The following is a 21,727-nucleotide window of genomic DNA, read 5'->3' as shown; positions in this document are numbered from 1 at the left end:
GAGAATTTAAATTGAAAGTCTAGTTATGCTTGAGTAAATGTTTCAGTATGAACTGTTTTAACTGCTCACTGCAGCAAGCCTGACTTTCCTAGTGGGTGGTATCTATTTCGGCAGAGATTAATCAAAGCTCAATCTGAGTATGGGGAGAGAGAGAACTGTGTTAGCTAGCAGCCCTTTTATCTTTTATTGGTCTCCCAGACAAATTTTGAGTTATTTGTGTATGAGAGATACTAGAACATCAACCCAATCCTTCTTTCTTTCCTGTTTTTTCTAACGGGGTAGACATAAAGAGCTACATATTGGCCTGATGTGTGGGATGTGTGTAGGTTACTTCCTGCAGACCTTGCTTGATCTATGCTTTCATTCTCATCCAGCCTTCAAGCCAAAGAATTGGTTTTCATTTCTGCACTGTTGCTATGTAACCTTACACATTGCGGGGGGTATTATTATACATTGGTTATTTTTTGTCTTTTTTGCTGATGGTTTTGGGTTTTTTTAAAGGAACAGTTAAAGTGGAGATTTCCCCAGCTCCAGAAAACCTTGGTTATTGCCTGACACCAGAATTACTACCAGTGAAGCCATTTCCAGAAAGCCGTAGTCGTCCTCACAAAGAGATTTTGGAATTCCCGGTTAGAGAAGTGTATGTTCCCCATACCATTTATAGGTAAGAAACAATACTCAGTCTTTTTTTTTTTTTTAATTTCTTAACATACATTTTCAAAAATATTTGTGATTTAGATTTTTTTTTCAAAAATAGAAACTGAAAATATTTTTTCAAATGTTAAAGGTTATGTGTTAGGCCGATGATTTAATGTTATGAGCCATTACAAGATAAAACGCCTATACGATGTTCTGTAGTGTATTTACTAATCTAATTATGCTGTCCTTTGAAAATTCATCTAAAATGTCAAAAAAACCCCTAGCAGTTCTCATTGACTTGGCATATATATGTGTATGTAGCTTTCATCTTCAGTGGGGTTTTTTCCCAATAGATCTTACAATTTTTAACAACTTTGGTAAATGTTTGTTCTGGGTGGTTTCTAGTGTTAGTCTGAGTCATCTGAGCATCCTAGGAACTACCATGCTGGTCTGTGTACTTTTTCACTCTGAACAAGGACTCTAGGCTATGTTGTTTCTTTCCTTAAATCTGTTCTATTCTGGTTATTTTGAGAAGACCCTGCTTTTCAGTGGCATCCAACTGAGCAATTCCCATAACTTCTTAGTGGTGGAACACATCTGAGTGGGTAAGAAGACATGAATATCAAAAGAATGTGCTTCAGTATGTTTGTGCAACATAGTAGTGCTAGTGAGCAGTGATAATGGAAATCACTGACTAGCAGTAATTCAAACAGGGGCTCAGACTGTGTCATGAATCTGTGATATTCAAAATCCTGAGGGCAATTTCTCTGTGCTCTTGGCACCGTAATGTTGAAATGCAGAGTGTTATGGTATTTCTGCCTTCTCTGTGTGAAAAAGATTGGCAAGAATGTCTTCTTCCTCAGTCTCAGAGTTTTTAAGGGGTTTACCATGACATTTCTATAGGGAACATAGTTTTTATACAATTGAAAGTAAAAATGTAAATGAACTTTAGTAATGACACCTACCCTCCCCTTTTTTAAATGAAAAAAAACCCACTATAATTTTAACTTTCCTATTTATTGTCTGGCCCAAATAAGGAGTACCATGTGTCAACTTCAGTGTGCAACCTGTTTGTGTCTAAAGAACTGCTTTTGAAAATTAAAAGCATTACTAATGGCTCAGTTGCTGAGCTAGAAATAAAGTTGAGTCTGCACAGAATATTCGCTCCTTAGTTTTTACCAAAGCAAACTTCTGCAGCCAGACATCATGAATATCAAAGCCACCATGCTGAAAATTAATTTGTGCATCTCCTGAAGCAAGTGTCTGTACTGAACACATACACCCACATTAGAAGAAATGCATGCTGTAGCTCAACAGTTACACTCCTCATGCAACAGTTCACACCCAGCATGCATAATCTCTTCAGGCTTTTGGGGCTCTGCATTGAATTTCACTTTAAGTAAAATCTGTGGTAACAAAACAAAGTAGGACCTATCCAGCCTAACTTGTAAAAATGAAGAGAATATTTATAAAGACTATTTGCCCTCGTTAATCTTCTCTTTAATTAGTGATGACACAACTGACATGCTGTAAATAGTGTTATGCTGTAAACTGGAAACTCAAGCATCTAATACACAAATTGCACCCTAAAGACAGGGGAAATGATGAAAAAACACAGAAATGCTAGGTCATGTCTCAACTGCCTTGTGACAACAAACATTTTCAGAGCAGGAAAAGGGAGTTGCCAAATGAAACTGTTAATGAACTCCAGCAACAATTCCCCAGAAAATCAGACAATGCAGTTTTGCCAACATTATAAACCAGCAGGGTTTGGAGCTTGATTGTATCCTGGAAGTAACGCTTGTGCTTGTGCAGTATCATTGAAAGCATCTCCTTTTCCCACAAGCCAGAAGCAGCTCGGCATATCTGCGATGCTTTTGCCAGTGCTTCATTTGGTGAGCAGAAGCATAACGGGGGAATGGTGGGCAATACATCTGCTTAATTTAACTGTCATGAATTTCTCCTTGCTTACCCCTCATCATGGAGAATACTGGTTTGAGCCTGAGGTTAAACTAACCTATGAAAAGTAGAGCCACATTTGAAGTCTTTAATTTTTTTTATTCCCTTTGCTGTGATCGAAACCATTCTGTTTTGATTGAGCAGTGTGCTAGCATCAAGTCATAAGTGAGTGTCATGGCCTGCTAGTGTGTTACAGTTTCCATATTTTTACCAGTTCTATAGATGTATATGTTACAAGATGAAAAATTGATAAAATAATAGCCTGTTTTCTATTAACATTGTTAAGAATGTAGGAGATGGTTACATATAGAAATGTACTTGAATAGATATATGACAACTTATAAAAACACAGTCTGGTAAGCTCTTAGTGACATAATGTCTACACATGTCTAGACAGATGCAAATGAAACATCTAGCTCCAGTTTTTCTCCTGAATATTTAAAAGAAAGGCAAAGATTTTATTTACTTTGGCTTGTTGGTGTTTTTGCCAATGTAAACTAATTCAAAGAAAAAACCCTTCTTTTTTAATAATAGCCTTTCCTTTATGATAGGAGAAGCAGAATCTTCTTCTGTTACAGTCTTTTAACTTAGTTCTTGTTAGTTTTTATGCTGATATTATGCCATTTTTCTAAATTATACTATTTCTGATTTATGCCAGGGAGATCAGCCAGCCTACTTTCTGTGCACTGTGAAATTGAGCACTGTTTTTTGTTGTGTACCTACATTTCTTTAATAAAAATAGCTCCCTGAAAATGTCAAAACATTCCAAGATTTATTTCTTTCAATACCTTAAAAGGAAAAAATATTTAATTTGAAATTTGTTTATCATTTTATTTTCTCATGAAATAGAAATTAAAATTATGCTGCTTACTGTCACAGTGAAATTTTCGTGCTGAGGAAGAAGGATTTGCCCCATTGCTTCAGCAGTAACTCAGCTTAACCAGGCACACATAGTCCTGTCTTTGACAGTGGAAGTGCTAAACAAGGGGGTTTCAGAGGAAGGGTCACTTGACTATTATCCCCTGTTGTTTCATGTGGGCACCAGTGATAGTGCCAATAGCTGTCTGAGGAATATAAAGAAGAATTAGAGACCCCTGGGAGCAGTGCTAAGGGACTTTGGAACACAGATAGGTGTTTTTGTCAGTTTTTCTGGTCAAAGGGAAGGAATTTGAAAGGGCCAGTTGAATCTGATGAATCAACGAAAGGTTACAGCCTGGTGCCACAGCAAGGGGGTTGGCTATTTAGACCGTGGGAATTGCTTTAAGAAATCTGGTCTGCTGAGGGCTGATGGAGACATCTGCAGAGAAGGGGAAGAGCATCTTCAGTCATAGACATCTATATCCAAGTGACAGAGAAACCAACAAGGAGAGGTGCCATGCTGGACCTTGTTCTCACCAGAAAAGATAGGCTGGTGGGGAATGTGAATCTCAAGGGCAGCTTTCGCTGCAGTGGCCATGAAATGGTGGGATTCAAGATCCTCAGGGTAGCAAGGAGAGCACACAGCAAGGTTGCTACCCTGGGCCTCTTCAGGGACCATGGGACAAATTCCTAGAGGGAAGAGAGGCCTAAGAAATCTGCTTAGTATTCAAGGATCATGTCCTCCAAGCTCATAGAATCATAGAATATTCTGAGTTGGAAGGGACCCATAAGGATCAACGACTCCAACTCCTGGCTCTACACAGGACCAGCCAAGTCAGAGCATGGGACTGAGTGCATTGTCCAGATGCTTCTTGAGCTCAGGCAATCTCAGTGCTGTGACCACTTCCCTGAGGAACTTGTTCCAGCGCCTGACCACCCTCTCAGTAAAGAATGTTTTAATTTTCCATGTGTCTTATCATAGTTTCTAGGAGGATCTGCTCCATGGCTCTGCCAGGCACAGAGGTGAGACTGACCAGTCTGTGGCTCCCCAGGTCTTATTTTTTTCCCTTTTTAAAAATGGGGGTTTAAACACCTCTGGGTGGTTTTGCCTGATTTACGTTTTGTTGGGATGCATTGCTTCCGAGCAGTGGTTACGCACACAGACATGAGGGATAAGATGTTGGAGGCCAGCCATGCTGAGAGGGATTTGGGGGTCTTGGTCAACAAGAAGTTAAACACAAGCCAGCAGTGTGCCCAGGCAGCCAGGAGGGCCAACCACATCCTGGGGTGCATCAAGCACAACATTGCCAGGTGGTCCAGGGAGGGGATTGTCCCACTCTACACTGCGCTGGTGAGGTCTCACCTTGATCAATGTATGCAGTTTTGGGTGCCACAGTACAAGATGCAAAAATATTGGAGAGTGTCCAGAGGATGGCAATGAGGATAGTGAAGGGTCTGGAGGGGTAGTCTTATGAGGAGAGGTTGAAGTCCCCTGTTTTTTTCAGGCTGGAGAAGAGGAGGCTGAGGAGAGACCTCATCGTGGTCTGTGGCTTTCTGACAAGGGGGAGCAAAGGGGCAGGCACCAATCTCCTCTTGTTGGTGACCAGTGATAGAACCTGGGGCAATAGCATGAAGTTGTGACAGGGGAGGTTTAGATTAGATGGGGAGGGCAATCCCAAACACAACTACAGGGTGAGCAGTGAATGGATTGAGAGCAGCCCTGGAGAGAAGGACTTGGGGGTGGTGGTGGGTAGAAGTTCAACATGAGCCAGCAATGTGTGCTTGCATCCCAGAGAGCCAACCGTATCCTGGACTGCATCAAAACCAGCATAACCAGCAAGGCAAGGGAAGTGATTCTGCACCTCTACTCTGCTCTTGTGAGACCTCACTTGGCGTACTGAGAACAGCTCTGGTGTTCCCAGCACAAGAAGGACATGGAACTGTTGGACTGAGTCCAGAGGAGGGCCACAAAGATGATCAGAGTGCTGTAGCACCTCTCCTATGAAGACAGGCTGAGAGAGTTGGGTTTGTTCAGCCTGGAGAAGAGAAGGCTCTAAGGAGACTTTATTGCAGCCTTCCAGTACTTGAAGGGGAACTACAGGAGAGCTGGACAGGGGCTGTTAATGGGGGCAGGAGGTTATCAGACATGAGGTAATCATTTTAAACTGAAAGAGAGTAGATTTAGATTAGATTTGAGGAAGACATTCTTGACTGTGAGAGTTGTGAGGCAATGGAACAGGTTGCCTGGAGAAGCTGCAGATATCCCCTACCTAGCAGTGTTCAAGGCCAGGCTGGATGGGGCTTTGGGCGGCCTGATTTCATGGAGGGTGTCCCTACCCGTGTCGGGGCATGGAACTAGATGGTCTTTGAGGTCACTTCCAACCCAAACCATTTAATGGTTCTATCATGAAAATCATAGAATTTCCTTTTTCCTGTTTTATCTCAGTTAATTGAAAGCCTCTTGTCAAAAGCTCCATCTGATGCTCAGACACCATCACAGTGTTATTTACTCTTTTCTTCCTCTCAGCCTATGGGGTCTGGAGAGAGCCTGGTGAGCCCTGTACATCTCTTACAGGGCCAATGCTCTAGTTTTGTTATGGTCAGAGAGTATAGCAATGTTGTAGTTTTGTGTGTCTGGTGGAGAAGCGGGGGGCTACAGGGGTGGCTTCTGCAAGAAGCAGCTAACTAACTTATTTTCCATACTAAACATAGTAGAGATTAGCATTGCAACCTTGTGCACAGGTGAAGGAAACAGCTTCAGCTAGCCACTACAGTTTCATAAGGAAATCCCAGTTTATTCTGGTCCATAATACTCATCATTTCATCCCAATACAAGTATCTACCTGCTCTTTTCCAAGCTCCATAATGTTTTCTATGCATCTATTATACTATCTCTGCAGTAACAGGTTTTGTGGACGGTTTCCTAATTTTTCTTTTACCCAGGCAAAACTGACTTTGTCAAATACTGTGTAGCAAAGGTGAAGCAATTAAAAACTGCAAAAACTATTCTGGGAGCTCATGTCTCTCTCCCATAGGCACATTGTTTGTCACAGTGCTTTCAGATGAAAAACACCTGACCTGTAAAAAGCTTCATGTTCATGTAATAAAAGCAGAGAGGAAAATGTGCTACTGTGGCACAGTGATTTCTGTCTGTGTGGTCACTGAGCAGAGACTGACTAAAATATGTATTTGTCCAAACTTCCAGGTGAAAGCAAAACCTTTAAAAAATTAGTCATTATTTACAAAAAAAAATCAAAAACAAGTGGTTTCATTAGCAGGAGTTTGGGGGGTTTTCAAAATATTTTGGTTAATTGTAGTTTGATATCATAAATTAGATTCTTGAAAAGAAGTTCAGCAGACTTCTAAGTAAGTATAATTCAAATGCAAAGCAGCATTTTAAAAAATCTTGACAATTTGGTGTCTTGAATAGCTCCTAGCTTTCTGTATGAAAACCATTAGTAAAATATCTGCTTTCACATTCTGCTGAATAGTTTTATACTATTTAAGACTCTATTATATACTGACAAATACTGTGTTTTGCCTTCCAAACAAATATGATTGTGCTTCAACTTCAGTATTATTTTGTTCTTTGGTCTCTGTGGAAAGAAAAAAATCACTATCAGCAAGAAAATCCTGTTAAGGAAAGCTTTTAAAGCATCATAAAGTAAGAGTAAATTGTTTATAATGTATACCAAGGAAGCTAGTTCTCTTTTCTTTCTCAAGAAGCTAAATTGAGTCTTTGAGCAACCTGTAGAAATTCAAGATTGAGATTAACATGTAGGTATCTCAATTCAAGTAAGTCCCTGAAGTATAAGGATTGTGGGACTGCATGGCAATTCTTAAATCCAATTCTGCTTCAACCACTGGCATTCTGCAAAGCCTTGGACTATGTATTACATCTCATTCTTTCCAGCTGCACATTTGCATCCACAGCGAGGTATCTACCATATGGGATTGTTAGAAGGTTTAGACTAGTGTTCATACACTATGTTCAAACAATGATGAGCATTTTTGTTGCGGTTTTATTCCTCAAACTTGAGGCTATTTTTTCCCACTTTTTTTTTTTGCTGTCTTGTTAGGGGTATCACTACAGCTTCTCCTCTAGGATGTAGGGGTAAAAGCACTTCATTATCTAGCACAATGTCTTCCCAGAAAAACTAGACTGCTTGCTAATTATTATCATTAGTATTAAGTGCAGCACTGAATTCTCATCTTCCTGTCAAGAAAGAAGTTGTAACTTAATGCATGAAAGGTATAAGTAGGTTGACGGGACCACCTTTCCCTATGGATTTGAACGAAAACGTCGTCTTCTCTGATCTGGTGTTGCTGCAGCTCCACTTCAGCAGGCAGTAGCTTATGCTGTGGTCTTGCATGAATGTCTTAAGAAAAATTAAGCTACTTTGATCATTGATCCTGCCCCTGCTTAGGTAGTAGATTGCTGAATATTGTCCTTTCGTAAAGACCTCCCAAACAGAACTCTTTGAATCAAAACATTCCTTTCTGAACCTGCAGATCTTTTTGCTAGCCTTAGGACATTGTACTTTCTCCTTCCACCTGTCTACTTTTCACCGGAATGAAAATGCTCCAGATCCAAGATTTGTTAATAGTGTTGTATTACTGGTAGGAGTAGATAGCTTCCCCTTTGGTAAGTACAGGTGACTTCTTTAACTTAGGTCTGTAGAGCACTTAGAGAGAGAACACATCAGTTCTCCCACTGGATTTTTATTGTCCTATTGCTTGATAAATGACTGCTTCGAGATGTACAGCTTAGAGAAGCATCATCACTCAAGAGCAGTAGTACAGTTTGTGTTGATTTCTAGCTGCCCAGGTCTTGCATGATGCTGAATCCTATGTCATTGCTAAAGGTTTTAAGCATTTTCAACTGCACTTTTAGTACTTTATTGTGTGCAAGTATCTGGTAGGCTGACCAGGCAGCTTTCTACTTATATCCCTGTGGCAACAATTTGAAAAAGAGGAAGAAAGAGCAATTTTCCTTTAACTGAAATTAAACCAGGTTCAAGTTGCGTTGGTGGAGGGGGTAGAGGGAGGGTTCAGATGGGATATTAGGAAAACTTTATTCACTGAAAGAGTGATGAAGCATTGGAACAGGCTGGCCAGGCAGGTGGTGGAGTCACCTGTTCAAAACATGGGTAGATGTGGCACTTCAGGAAATAGTTTAGAGGTTATGGTGGTGTAGCACTGATCATTGGACTTGATCATCTCAAAGGTCTTTTTCCAACCATGATGATTCTGTGATTCTAAGAAGATGCTGGTCAATATTAAATACTGTCTCACATTATCCAGCACATGTAACTTCAGTGGGGCACGTTACTGGTATTTTGGGAAGATATGGTGTTCTATCATATTTTCTAGCACTCCTTCACTGTGTCATTTAATAATTAAACATATCAGAACAAAATAATCTCTGAACACTGTCTCTTCTGATGATTCCTAATTTTAACAACATGAGAGAAATAATTCAAATTAATATCCAAATTACCCATGCCAAGATACAGAGCAAAGAACACATATATAAGCTCTTGACATGACACATTGAAGTTCTGTCATTGTGTCATTTGTTTTACTCAGCAGGAGACTAGGACAGGTTTTCATATTTGGTGAAGTGTTTTGGATTACGTTATAATTTTCAACCATTTTTTTCTGAAGATTCCTTGCCCACCCTGACAAAAAAATAGCAGACTCAACAAAGATTGAAAATTGTAACTAATGGATGTATCAATTTTTATTTCCAGTGCCATAAGGATTAAGTGACAATGGTAATCTCTCCATCATTGTTCACCTGTAATACTTTTGTGGTTTGTATCAGTATTCACTATTGGCAGTCATATTGGCTTTTGCTATGTATGGGTTTTTGTCACAGTCATCAAAGAACATGCCTAATATTCATTAGAAGTTTGAGATGCATTTGGTGACACGTCACACATAAAATTTAGCAAGGAGAAGAATTTTATTATATCACACATAGGCGCAACCAATAATTACAAATGGTAATATTCAATGAGACTTAAAATTCTGCAGAGATTTTGTTTTGGCAGAATATAGGTCAGCATTGCTTTGGCCATGGGAAGTGATCAAATCACCGCTGCTGAGTCTCATGAAAGAGTAGGAAGGTCAGCAAATGCAAATGAGAATTGCTGCATCATGTCTTGTCTCCCACTATCTTCCCCAGAAAACAAGTGATTCAGAAATAGCCTCTGCTAGGGAAGCTGTATGGATTTGTGCCTTACCCAGGATCCACTGTCCTCTGGGACTCTAGTCTCAGTGAGGTTTGGTGCTTAGACATATCTTTTGTAGACCCATACTGACTCCTGAATAGCAATCTTGTCCTTTGTAAGCACATCTGACTGTATCTGGTGATAGAGCCCTACATTTTCTGTAGGGGAGCAGAGAAGAAGTTCAGTCACACTGGCCAAATCACACTGCTGTGGCCTGTTTGAATATTGCTCAGCGCAGAGCCTCGTGGGATACACAATGCCTCTTGCAGCTCACCATGTCTTTATGGGCATGCTAGCTGTCCTGTTATTTATAGACAGCAGTGTGGGCTGTCCTGAACACCCTTGCTACCTGCCCTTTGGAAATGCTCCTTGCAATTGCTTCCTCTTAGGCTTTTAGAGGGTGTGGACACTGATAAGCAGTAGCACTTACATAGTGGTCAGCAATGGGTTTACAAATCATGCCTGCATGAAGGAACCTCTTTAGATCATCTCTCCACCTTCCTACTTTAAAAGATCAGTCATCACTTTCATCTCTGCAGGGTATCCAGATTTGTCATTTGCCTCTGTTCTTCCTCAGCACTGATGGGCTTAATATGCATGTAAGCAAGACCCCTAAAACCGCTTAAGCATAAATGGCACATGCTTTAGCTCTTCAGTACAGTACTTGCTGGAAAAATGCTTTCTTGGTTGTGTAGTCAGCAGAGAGCTTTCTGTTTATGATTTTACATATCTTTCATCTCAAGTCATATCTAAATGTAAAATCCAGTACTCAGGGACATTATATGGATTTGTGACATCTTCTGCGGGGCTGCAGATTAATGAAGCAATGACTGGATTATGCAGTCTTCCCTACACGTATTTCTTCACCTCTGGCAGATATAATATTGATAATATCCTTCATTTAATATGTCATTGCCCCAAACATAATTCAGTGGAGGTTACCAATATATTTCTTTCACATAGCTTTCCCCAGTATTATCTTGGAGAGAATTTGGCAGGACAAAAATTGCATTTAAGAAGATAAGGAAGAGAGTTTGTTAATGTGGCAAGCAGGAATACTATTCTGAGCAAATGGGAAGGCAAGTTACATGCTGTCTGTTTTACTAGGCATTCCATGGCCCATGTAGCATCCATTGCTTAGGAAAGTAGCTTGGATTGTGTAGCTAAAGAGATTGTCACATTGAGACACATGGCAATAAGGAGAATCAACCACAGTTTTCTAGGTCTTGGGATACAACAAATGGAAAATGGATTTAATGACAGCATTCTTCAAAACTGCTCCACATTTTCAGCTGACAATGGTGCTGAGAAACCTGCAATAAAGACGGGATGACTTTGTGTACAGCTTCTGATGGTCACAGACAAAAAGAATGCATGAAAGCCTATGACTTGTTCTCATTGTTTCTCAGTGGAAGCCAGCATGCTTACACCAACACTAGTTTTACTCCTTACACTCATAGGACAGTGAGAATTCCATGCCAGACTGGGAAAATGATACATTAAGTAGATGTAATCATGATGCCAGAACATGTGTAATTTGGGTTTTGCCATAGACTTGCCATGGAGAAAATAGCATTTTGACTCTTCTACCAGAATTGCTGGCTTTTGAACTTGAAAGACCACTTATGCCACCAAATTCCTCAGGGAAACTGAAGGTGGTTTTTAAGTTAGTGAACTGTCCACTTATAGGAGCTAGTAAACAGCAAAGTATGCTGTATCTTAAGGTATTAGCCCTATTTATTACTAAAAAATGTCCATTTCTAGAATTGTAGTTGAAAATTTCTTGTTTGGATTTACTCAGGTTTATTGATACTGCTTTTTTATTTCCGTGATCTAGAAGTATATGCCATTTCTCTGGCATAGGCCAGGAATGTATTAATTTCTGTTGTTGATTTTATTTGCTGGTTTACTTGCTTTTATCATCTCTGAGTGATTCCTTACCCCTTCCAAAATCTGATTCTTCACAGCTGAGAAGGGAACTGCTTTCTTGAGAGACACATGCTTTTCATTACATCAAGCTAAGATATTAATTCAGTTCTATCTGAGAAGTACATATTAAAAAAAAAAAAAAAAGAGAGATAAGCTGCCTTCTCAAAGATATGGCTTACCTTAAAGCCAGGATGTTCTGTGTGTCACAGCATGAACTTAACCTTTTCCTTGTGAACTTTTGAAATGGAGTTCTGGCAAAGCTTTCACTATCTAGATGAAATTGAAGAACAAGGAAAGGAATCAGCAAAATGCTACTTTGTGCACTTCATTTTGAAATACAGATTCTTGCCATTTACCCATTTTATTCTTCCATTTCTTTCTTCCAGAAATCTCCTGTATGTTTACCCTCAGAGATTGAACTTTGCCAACCGACCAGCTTCTGCGAGAAACATTACCATCAAGATCCAGTTCATGTGTGGTGAAGACCCATCCTGCGCAATGCCGGTAATAAGTGCTGAAATTTCTTAGCAGGCTTTTGCTTACATGCAATTCTGAGGAGTCTCTGAAGAGGTAACTCACTGTTTGCTTCCCATTACGACAGTTAAGAGTGTGGCCTTAAGGAAGCCCAACATCAGAGACCTTGTGGAGCTTGTCATTCTCATCAGAAAGCAGGGTTGTAGTACTTATCCTCAACAAGAACTTGTCTCTCAAGTGAAAGAGGCATAGTACTCCCTCTTATCCAAGGTCTTCTGACCTTATTTTCAGAAAAGTGACATTATATTAAATCAATGTTGTGTTGGAAAATCTAATGGCAAAATTCACAGACCTTCAGAGACCTTTTCAGAATCATGTAATCTGGCTTCCAGTGTAACTCCTCTGTATACACAAATTATTAGGTGTGACTCTGGAAGGTAGAAGTTGAGATATTCATTGCCTGAAACTGAACAGATACATAATCATGGAGTGTAGGTAGAGTTTTCCATGTTTGAAACACGCCATATATTAGGGCATACATGTGCACTACTAGCATAGCAGGCAGGACTGTCTATGTTTAGGTTATCTTCTCGTTATAAGATCCTCTTGTCACCTTTAACAAGCTTCACATGTTCCTTTTGAAATGTTCTAACCCAGATGTCTTCTTGGGCCTGAATTTTTGTGGAATTTTTCAGATAGTGTAACTGGCTATTTGAGAATGACACTGGGATAAAATCCTTTGTGATTTTATATGTTAAAGGTGGGGAAATGAGTGGAAATATTACTTTGAGAAATTTTAATACAACAGTATGTTGGAGCAAGGACTGCCACCTGATCAGCCTTCATCAGCATACTGACACTGTACAATACAGACCTTGCAGTCTTCCTCCACATGAACTCTGGAATTTAAACCAAAGGATCAGCACAGTGTTTTCCCAAGCCACATTTCTTTTAGAGCTGGAGCTATGCCATGTGAATGTAACACCAGCTTTTACACAATACTGCGTTGTTGGTTTCCTTAAACTCTGCCTGTATTACAGTTAGGTTCTGGCAGTTCTTAGGGTTGGACTCGATGGTCCTTATGGGTCCCTTCCAACTCTGTATATTCTGTGATTAGGACAGACACTGTTCATCAGGCACCCCTCTCCACTGTGAGAGACCTTCATCTCAATACATATGGCCATATGCTGTGCATATATCCTTGGCTAAGCTCATATCCCAGGGCTCCCTTTAAAGTTACTGGATTCCAAGACCTTACCATGAGGCTCTGTCTGAAATGATGGGGACAAACCAAACACCAAAAATGCCTATTTCTCTTCATTGATTGTAAAGGAACTTTGAACCTCTACTGTAAAGTGAGATGGAGCTCACTCTAAATGAGCAGACTACAACCAAAGAATAAACTTCCAAAAGTAACTTAAATGTCACTTTTTGTCATTTAGTTAAAGACAATGTGGCAATGTTTAATGTTACCAAGACTTTATTCCTACAGTTCCTAACTTTTTAGTGCATTACTGGAGAATATGATGTGAAGTAGTCAGTGGCTTTGGAAATGTCCTCTGCTCCATTTTCCTGATGTTTTTACCCTGAATAAGGAACATACTTGGTGATAAGACATTTGTGTCGATGTGCTAAGCCTAAGTGTTCTTAAAATTTATACAGGAAGATGACAATTAAATGCTTTAGACCTGACTGCTGTTACTTTCTTTTCTTTTTAATGTAGGTCATTTTTGGGAAATCGTCAGGTCCGGAATTTGTGCAAGAAATATATACAGCTATCACATATCATAATAAGTATGTATTATTATTTATATGACTTCAGAAGTATTAATTGCGACCTCCTTGCACATTTTTTAGCCTACATAATTCATCAAGGAATGCTGGTACTAATTCATGTTAAAAATTTACATTTTATGTGAATTTGTCATATCTAATTTAGATTGCTACTTACATTTGTATAAGTGGTGATTGCACAAGCTGCCATGGCTTTCCTTGTTTGGAACTTTTCAGAGGTTAGTTGAGAATATTCTTAATATGAAGATTAAGGAGCAGGAACAGGAAACAGCAGCACAACTTCGTAACAGCATTCACATCAGTGAATTCACAGATCCAAAAGTGTTGAGGGGAAACTCTCATCGTCATGAATGTAGGCTTGGGATTTAGGATTTACACAATGGATGTGCTGGAGTCCCGAATTAAATTCAATGTTTTTGAAAGTGTAGAGATGAGTGAAAGCAGAAACATTCCAGCTGATATATTATAACCGTAGCATTTAAAAGCCTACTGACAAATTTTCCTTCTGCTCAGTCTTATACTTACATCAGAAATGTACTTGGCTTTTTTTTTTTTCTTTTTAAACAGGTCTCCTGACTTTTATGAAGAAGTAAAAATTAAGCTTCCTGCAAAACTCACAGAGAAACACCACCTATTGTTCACATTCTATCACATCAGCTGCCAGCCAAAGCAAGGAGCAGCTGTGGAAACTCTCCTCGGATATTCAGTAAGTTCCATGTGGTGTGTAAGCATATGTATGTGCATCTATGTATGTATCTACATCACATGCAAACAGACTTTCTGCTTCTCAAAAATTTTGTCATATATTCCCTTTCTGGTTATGGCAATACATCAAAATCAATAGAAGATCTTAATGTTAATTCACAGAAACCAGATGCAACCTGTGCCATGTTACATCCTTGTCCTATACTTTTACATTGCTATGTGTCTTTGAAGTTGATGAATTAATCTGACACAAAGTTAAGTATGCGCGTAAATGACTGCAACAGCAATTGCCTAAATCTGTTAAATTCTATTTATTGAAAAGGAACTTAAACCCTATGCAATTGCAATTATTTATTGTTGTCCAACATTTTCATAAATGAGGTAATAACTAATATAATATTTTCAATTAGGTTTTATATGGCATATTGTTTACGTTCCAAAGTGTCTTTTATCCTTCTTAAAATTAAAAATGAGAAAGAATCCAGAGTCTACTTCTATTGCATTCATAATCTTCATCTTGTTTTAGCTTAAGAAATATGTATTGTAGCATAGTTTCTTTGACCTTTTCCTTTATCAATCAGTATTTTAACTGGAAAGATTTTAAAATAAAAACATAGATGATGGTAACATTTGAGATTTTAAAACATCCTAGCTATGGTCAGCAATTGAGCTGTGTGCTCAAAATGTGTTTTCCATGTGTTCTTCCTATGAAATTTGTATTAGGTTTTGGTCCCAACACTGAGAATCTTCTCAGATGGGCTTTCTTTTATGGACAGATGTAGTCTACCTGTCAGTGGGACTGATAGAAAGCAAATTAGTTTGTAGTTCATGAGGAAGACTTCACATAGGTGAGGATTTAATTTTCAAGCTTCTGTTCACCAAAATACAAAATGTTTCTTCCCTGTGATAGTCAACTGCATGACCTCTTTCAGAGTTGAATAGGAGAAAATATAAGTGTCTCCACATGTCCACATGTCAATGCAGAGTTATGATGGGTCATTCTGGCCTTAACCTTGATGGTCACCATGACCAAGATGTTCAGTTTATCCTTAGCAAAACTCTGTTGATTTGCTTTAAAGCCAAGGATCAGTGAATGGAAGATACATGCTTTTTAAAAATAAAAGTGTGGACTCTACTAAAACTTTCTGATAGGGTTTATTAGAAAAATATGTCATGCATGAAAAGCTCTGTGTTTGTTTCCTTCAAAAGGGATGGTTTGTAAAGCTGTCTTTTTTCTACAGTAGCTACCAGTGAATTTAAAATGCAAAGAAATTACTGGTGAATGGGATAGAGCAGAGAAGCTTGGGTCAATATCTCATTTATTGTTTTGTTGACTGTACATAAGAAATTAGATAAATAGCCCTAGTCGTATATAGTCATGAATATTGCTGTATTTTATCTTCATTTATTTCAGTGGCTACCGATTCTGTCCAATGATCGTCTTGAAACAGGACAATATTGCCTTCCTGTTGCATTGGACAAGCTGCCTGTCCACTATTCAATTCAGTCTCCCGAGGTAATAAAGAAAATTATGAAAAGATAGTATTTTCCTAATGTAGAAGAACAGCATAAGTGTTTTACAAACTAATGTTGCTGACTCCTTGCATACAATGCCTCCTTTTTGTACTTTAAAAAAGTAGAAAGCACTTGAGAAAAATGTTGTAGTTATTACTGTCAGCGGTGTTATTTTTATTATTATTATTTTATGTTGTTATATTGTGTTTCTTCAAGTTAGCTATCCAAGCAAAATCATTCTAAATTTTCTAATCAGGGATGCATTTGTACATTTGTAGAAGGTGTCGAGTCAATAATTTGTTTTTTCCATAGAATGATTTGCTCTTTTCTTTTTGTGGCTGTATGGGAGAGGGAGGAGAAATGGAATCAGGTGCCACTACTGGAGAAAAAAAACTGTACCTTCTGAGTAAATATGGCAAGTAGGAAACTGTCCAGAGGGTTAAAATTGCCTTTGGCAGAGCTTTAACTGGGAACTTCTGACCTTAAAAATATCCTACCAGAAGATGTATATTCACACTGTCTGTTCTAGACATCCAGCTGAAGTGCTCCAAATTTCCCTGCTCAATGCTCCATACAGTCTTATGAGAACAATAAGATGCCTTATATATACCAGATACAGAGGCTCTGGTCCTCTGTATGGTACTGAACTTGGGTATCTAAAGTGAAGTGAATAATGCAAATAGCTATAGATGCCTGTGTAAACAGACTGATCGTTACAAGGAAGATAACAATTCCCATATTTCTTTTCCATCACAGAAAGTCCCATCCCAAATACCACCTATTAAGTGGGTTGAAGGACACAAGGGTGTTTTCAGTGTTGAAGTGCAAGCTGTTTCATCTGTTCACACTCAGGTAATGCATCAGAAGCAACACAAAGCTGTAGTTTCATTTCAAAGTTCAGATGTTCAGGCTGATTTAGCAGATGTTTGACTGCCCACAGGTTGATAAAAAAACAACAGCTATGGAAAAAACCTCATACCCTCAGTGTGTTAAAAAATGAAATCTATCAGTACAAGTGAACAAATGAACAAGCTCAGCAGCAAGTGACATCAAGCAATAGGGAGCCTGATGTCCTCTCAGCTCAGTAAGAGTCTGCCTAGGTTGTGTTTGAAAGACACTGTCAAGGCCAGTTTCTGCAGCCTGCACCTTCTGTTCTGCTGTGCAGAGACACAGCACCTCCCTGCCTCTAGGGACAGGTTGTATTGCAGAATGCTTTAAGCAGTTCAGCTGTCGATCCTGTGTGGTGTGGGGACATAAGCTTAGTGCTGAATGAGGACTCTGATTCTGGTCATTTCCATAGGAAATTGGAACTTCGGCCATCTTATTGGCATACTGGTTTGAGGTAGAGCAGCTTTATTTTGTTTCTGCTACTTTACAGTGTCTCCTACCTAGCATCCCATTCTAGTTAACCCTGTTAGCTGTGTCCTAACAACTGGAGGCCCTGTGTCTAAAGCAGGTCCATCACCCCTTTTCAGCATTCCTTTTCAGAACAAGTAGGTCATACTCATAAGGCATATGACTATGTAACTGGAACTTAAGTGTGGATGGCAGAATGACTACAGACGTATGAAATAACAGTTTTATGAGAGAGGGGGGACAGTATTTTCATTAAATGAAGCAGTGACTTTAGTAATGTCTTGAACTTTTCTGCTTTTAATGTCATCTAACCAGATTCTGAATTTGAACCAGAAGAAACAAAACAAAGGCTCTCAAAGCTGCATTGCAAGTTGGTCTCTAGGGTGAAAAGTGATGTTAGTTTCTCTCATCCCCTCATATCTCCTCCCCTCAGGTATTATCAGCTTTGTTAACTGTGAGCGCACTGTATTTGCAGGACAGTCACCTGGAGAAGTTCTTCACTCTATGCCATTCTCTGGAAAGTCAAGTGACATTCCCCATTAGAGTGAAGGACCAGAAGATTACAGAGGCTACACTGGAACATGAATTGAAACTCAGTATTATCTGCTTGAATTCTTCACGCCTTGAACCTCTTGTCTTGTTTTTACATCTGGTACTAGATAAACTTTTCCAGCTGGCTGTACAGCCCATGGTCATAGCTGGCCAGACAGGTATTTATTGGTGCATGGGCTTGGAGCAGTAGTCAAAGTAATCTAGAATTATATCAGAAATTACTGCTAAATATTCACGGTCAGATTTAGTATTTGTGGTAGTCCACTTCAGAAAAAGATACAGGTCAGAAAGCAGGTTGTGGTTTAACCAGCAAAATCACTTATCCTGTAGCTAACATTGCTGACTGCACCACACCCGCCCCCCAAATATCTTTAGACACAACTGAGTGAGCACAAAACCAGAGAGGGTATAGTAATGCACACAGATTTTTCTGTTACTGAGGTTGCCTTGCCTATCACATATCATAGCTCTGGAGGGAAGGTATACTTGGAGACAATGATGTAGCTTATTTCTTACCTCATTTTGATAAGCAATACTTGTCATCTACTGTACTATTAGTGGGAAGTCCTGCTAGCTTGCATTTGTCTGTTAGTGGGAGAATAATGAGTGATTAGTCTTCTTCAAGTAGGCATTTTATAGGAAATGTGTGAAGGCTGTTAGAGATGTTAATTAATAGACATGATCTGCTTCTGTGTAACACAAAATGATGGGGTAGCAGTGATTAGGTTGAAAGTCAGTGGGTCTACTGAAGAATAGTTTTGTAGACTTTGGTCTGTTCAGGTATAGCAATTGTCATCTAGAGCTCTGAACTTGTTAAGAACCGAAATAAAGTAAGCAGGATTAGTTTGTGCTTGTACAATGTATGCCCTTACCTAATTATATTATACCCTGCAGTGCTGAGACATATTCTTGCCTTTGTTTCACAGCCAACTTCTCGCAGTTTGCTTTTGAATCTGTGGTTACAATAGTGAACAGCCTGCACAACAGCAAAGACCTGAGCAAAGACCAGCACGGGAGGAATTGCCTCCTGGCATCTTATGTCTACTATGTATTTCGTCTACCAGAGCCTCAAAGAGAGGTAGTCAAACCAGGTAATAATGGTGCAAGGGTTGCAAAACTATTCTTTTTTTTTTTCTTTTCTTGATACATGCTATTCAACATGGTGCTTCTGAGAGGAGGATTGAGGGAACTGGCCTGTAAAGTAGCAAACACAGCTCAGACCCAGACTGTGTGCCTTTTAAGGACAGCACTGATCCAATGTATCATTCTTTTCAGAGGAATGTCAGGGATCTCAGTACTGCAAAGAGTAACACAGAGGTGCCCCTTGCCCCAGCCCTATAATCTCCATTGGTCATTTGTTTCAGATGCAGGGTAGAGATGAGAGGACTCCACAACTATATGCAACACTTCATAAAGATGAAAGTGAGAGACACCTCTTAAACAGGGGTTTTCTTTAACAGACTATCCCCAGAAATTAAAATGTCCTTAAAATGCCAATCTCTTTTTGGCCTGTGCATCAGGAAACTACTTTCTATGCAAAACAACTTGCTGCCAGGTGGCATAGGTCCAAGCTCTGCCAATTTCTTCATCATATGAGGGATGTCATCAGAGGAAAAAATCCTCTTAAATTGGCTAGCAGGTTGAGGGAGGTGATCCTTCTCTTTTACTCAGCACTGGTGAGGCCACACCTGGAGTACTTTGTCCAGTTCTGGGCTCCTCAGTACAAGAGACCAGAGAGAGACCAACCATGGGTGCCAAAGGTGAACATCTCTCCCATGAAGAAAAGCTAAGAAAGCTAGGACTGTTCAGCCCAGAGAAAGGAAGGTTCAGGGAGGATCTTCAACGTGTACTAAGACCTGAAGGGAAGGCACAAAAAGGACAGAGCCAGGCTGTTCCCAGTGGTGTTAAGTGACAGGACCAGAGGCAATGGGGCACAAGCAGAAACACAGGAGGTTGCCTTTAAACATCAGGAAACACTTTTTTTCCTGTGAGGGTGACCCAGCACTTGCGTAGGTTGCCTAGAGAAGTGGTGAAGTGTCTCACCCTGGAGATGGATAATAGAAAGACATGTAGACATGGTCCTGGGCCACCTAGAACTACTTGGGCAGGGAAGTTGGACCAGATGACCTCCAGAGGTTCCTCCAACCTAAACCATTTGTTATTCTGCTGTGGTCCATTGTCCTAAAGCCTGTAGGATTCATTTGAATGATTGCTATGTATTAACTGACATACCACCAAGCAGCTGTGCTGTGGGAGCTGAAGATAGGCCCTTTTTCAAATATTTGTTTAAATCCCCCTAGAGGGACATGTAGACTTATGTTAGGATGTGCTGAATATATAAATATATAAAAATAAGGTCCATGGGGAAGCTGAAAATTCGGTAATCATTTAATGGAATTCCTGCTGGCAGTGCTCCCTGCTTACTTGGATACTTTGAACATGGTGTTAAAAGCTATGTGGTGAATGTGGTGTTTTGTGTTTAGACCTGTGAATCTTGTCTTAATAAACAGTAAATTTAAAAGAGATGGTGAGAATAGGAGTTATTGTAATAGTACTGTTGCTCAGTTAACCCTGTTAATCTTTTGCTAATGCTTGTGCAATCACTCTGAGAAATCACTTTTCTCACTAGACTGAGAAAACATCTACACTTCTTACTCAATGCCTGTGTAATTTGTTAATGAAGCAGCTGATGGTGAGATTTTCATGAGCTTTATGCTAGTCAAAATGCTGATGCTATAACAGCACTAAGAAAAGCTGGCTTGAACTTCATGTTTGTCTCACCTGTACGTCTTGTAGTCTTAGTTCAAGCATCTCACCATTGGTAGGTGCAGGCAGCAGTGCCATTTCAACAGAGTCTCGTTACTACACATTTGGACGCACTTCCGCAGTGTCTGTTGGGAATAAACTCCTGCAGAGCCGAGTGATAAGTTGCAGCAATCCTGACATCACTGTTACACAAACTTCTGCTGATGAGGAGGTCAAAAGCATCACATCATCCAAGGTAAAAGAACAAAGTCAAATATCTGGAGAATTGTATGGGCCAAGTCCAAATAATCTAAATTTGTTCTTTGTGGGTTGGATTTCCTTCTTGTAAATGCAGTGTATGTATCACCAGAAGCATTTTCTATTTATCAGATTTGGCATGGGAACAATAAATCCTATTGCTAAATTCTGATGTCTCTTATCAATGAAGAGAGCAAGAAGTAAGAACATTGCCTCTTGTATGATGGTTAGGCACTCCACAGAAGGTTTAGCTTTTTTTATGTGCCTCACTCTCCTGTTCTTCCTGAGACTTAAGTTGTGATCATGTTTGGCTATGTGGGCTGGTCCAGGCTGTGTGGAGTCACTGTGAGAAAAGGCCACTATTGTTTGCACAGACACACAGAAGTGTAGGGGTTGGAAGGGACCTCGAGAGATCACCGATTCCAACCCCTCCCCCCCCACTGGAAACAGATTCACTTTCTGAAAGGGATGAAAAAGTCCTCAGAGGAGAAATAGTTTTCCTAAAATGTAATGATAATTTATTTTTGCTCATTTAAACAATTTTTTTTAAATCATAGAGCCTATTTGGGACTAAATACTTTAAAAGAACCCAACAAAACAACAAACTAGGTAATTTATATGACAGCAGCCCCATGACTTTAAATTGGTTATAGTGCAGATGCCGTGTGCATAGTTTGTAACTGGCTCTTCTCAAATACTTAATTCAA

General features: G+C 39.5%; 1 protein-coding gene across 1 annotated transcript in view; it reads left to right on the top strand.

Moving 5' to 3' along the window:
• DOCK8 (dedicator of cytokinesis 8) overlaps positions 1-21,727 on the top strand; it is a gene marked incomplete at both ends in the record, with an annotated part of 90,883 nt that overhangs the window by 35,643 nt on the left and 33,513 nt on the right. The window contains 9 exons of the mRNA XM_084278292.1: positions 502-664; positions 12,008-12,125; positions 13,819-13,889; positions 14,457-14,595; positions 16,009-16,110; positions 16,866-16,961; positions 17,941-18,175; positions 18,944-19,108; positions 20,843-21,018. Of these exons, the coding sequence (XP_084134418.1) occupies positions 502-664; positions 12,008-12,125; positions 13,819-13,889; positions 14,457-14,595; positions 16,009-16,110; positions 16,866-16,961; positions 17,941-18,175; positions 18,944-19,108; positions 20,843-21,018 (1,265 nt within the window). The remainder of the gene's footprint in view (positions 1-501; positions 665-12,007; positions 12,126-13,818; positions 13,890-14,456; positions 14,596-16,008; positions 16,111-16,865; positions 16,962-17,940; positions 18,176-18,943; positions 19,109-20,842; positions 21,019-21,727) is intronic.

This window comes from Gallinula chloropus, assembly GCF_964237585.1.
Source record: "Gallinula chloropus genome assembly, chromosome: Z".
In the NCBI taxonomy this organism is placed as follows: Eukaryota; Metazoa; Chordata; class Aves; order Gruiformes; family Rallidae; genus Gallinula; species Gallinula chloropus.
The sequence above is the reverse complement of the archived record's forward strand: the minus strand, read 5'-3'. Positions and strand labels throughout refer to the sequence as shown.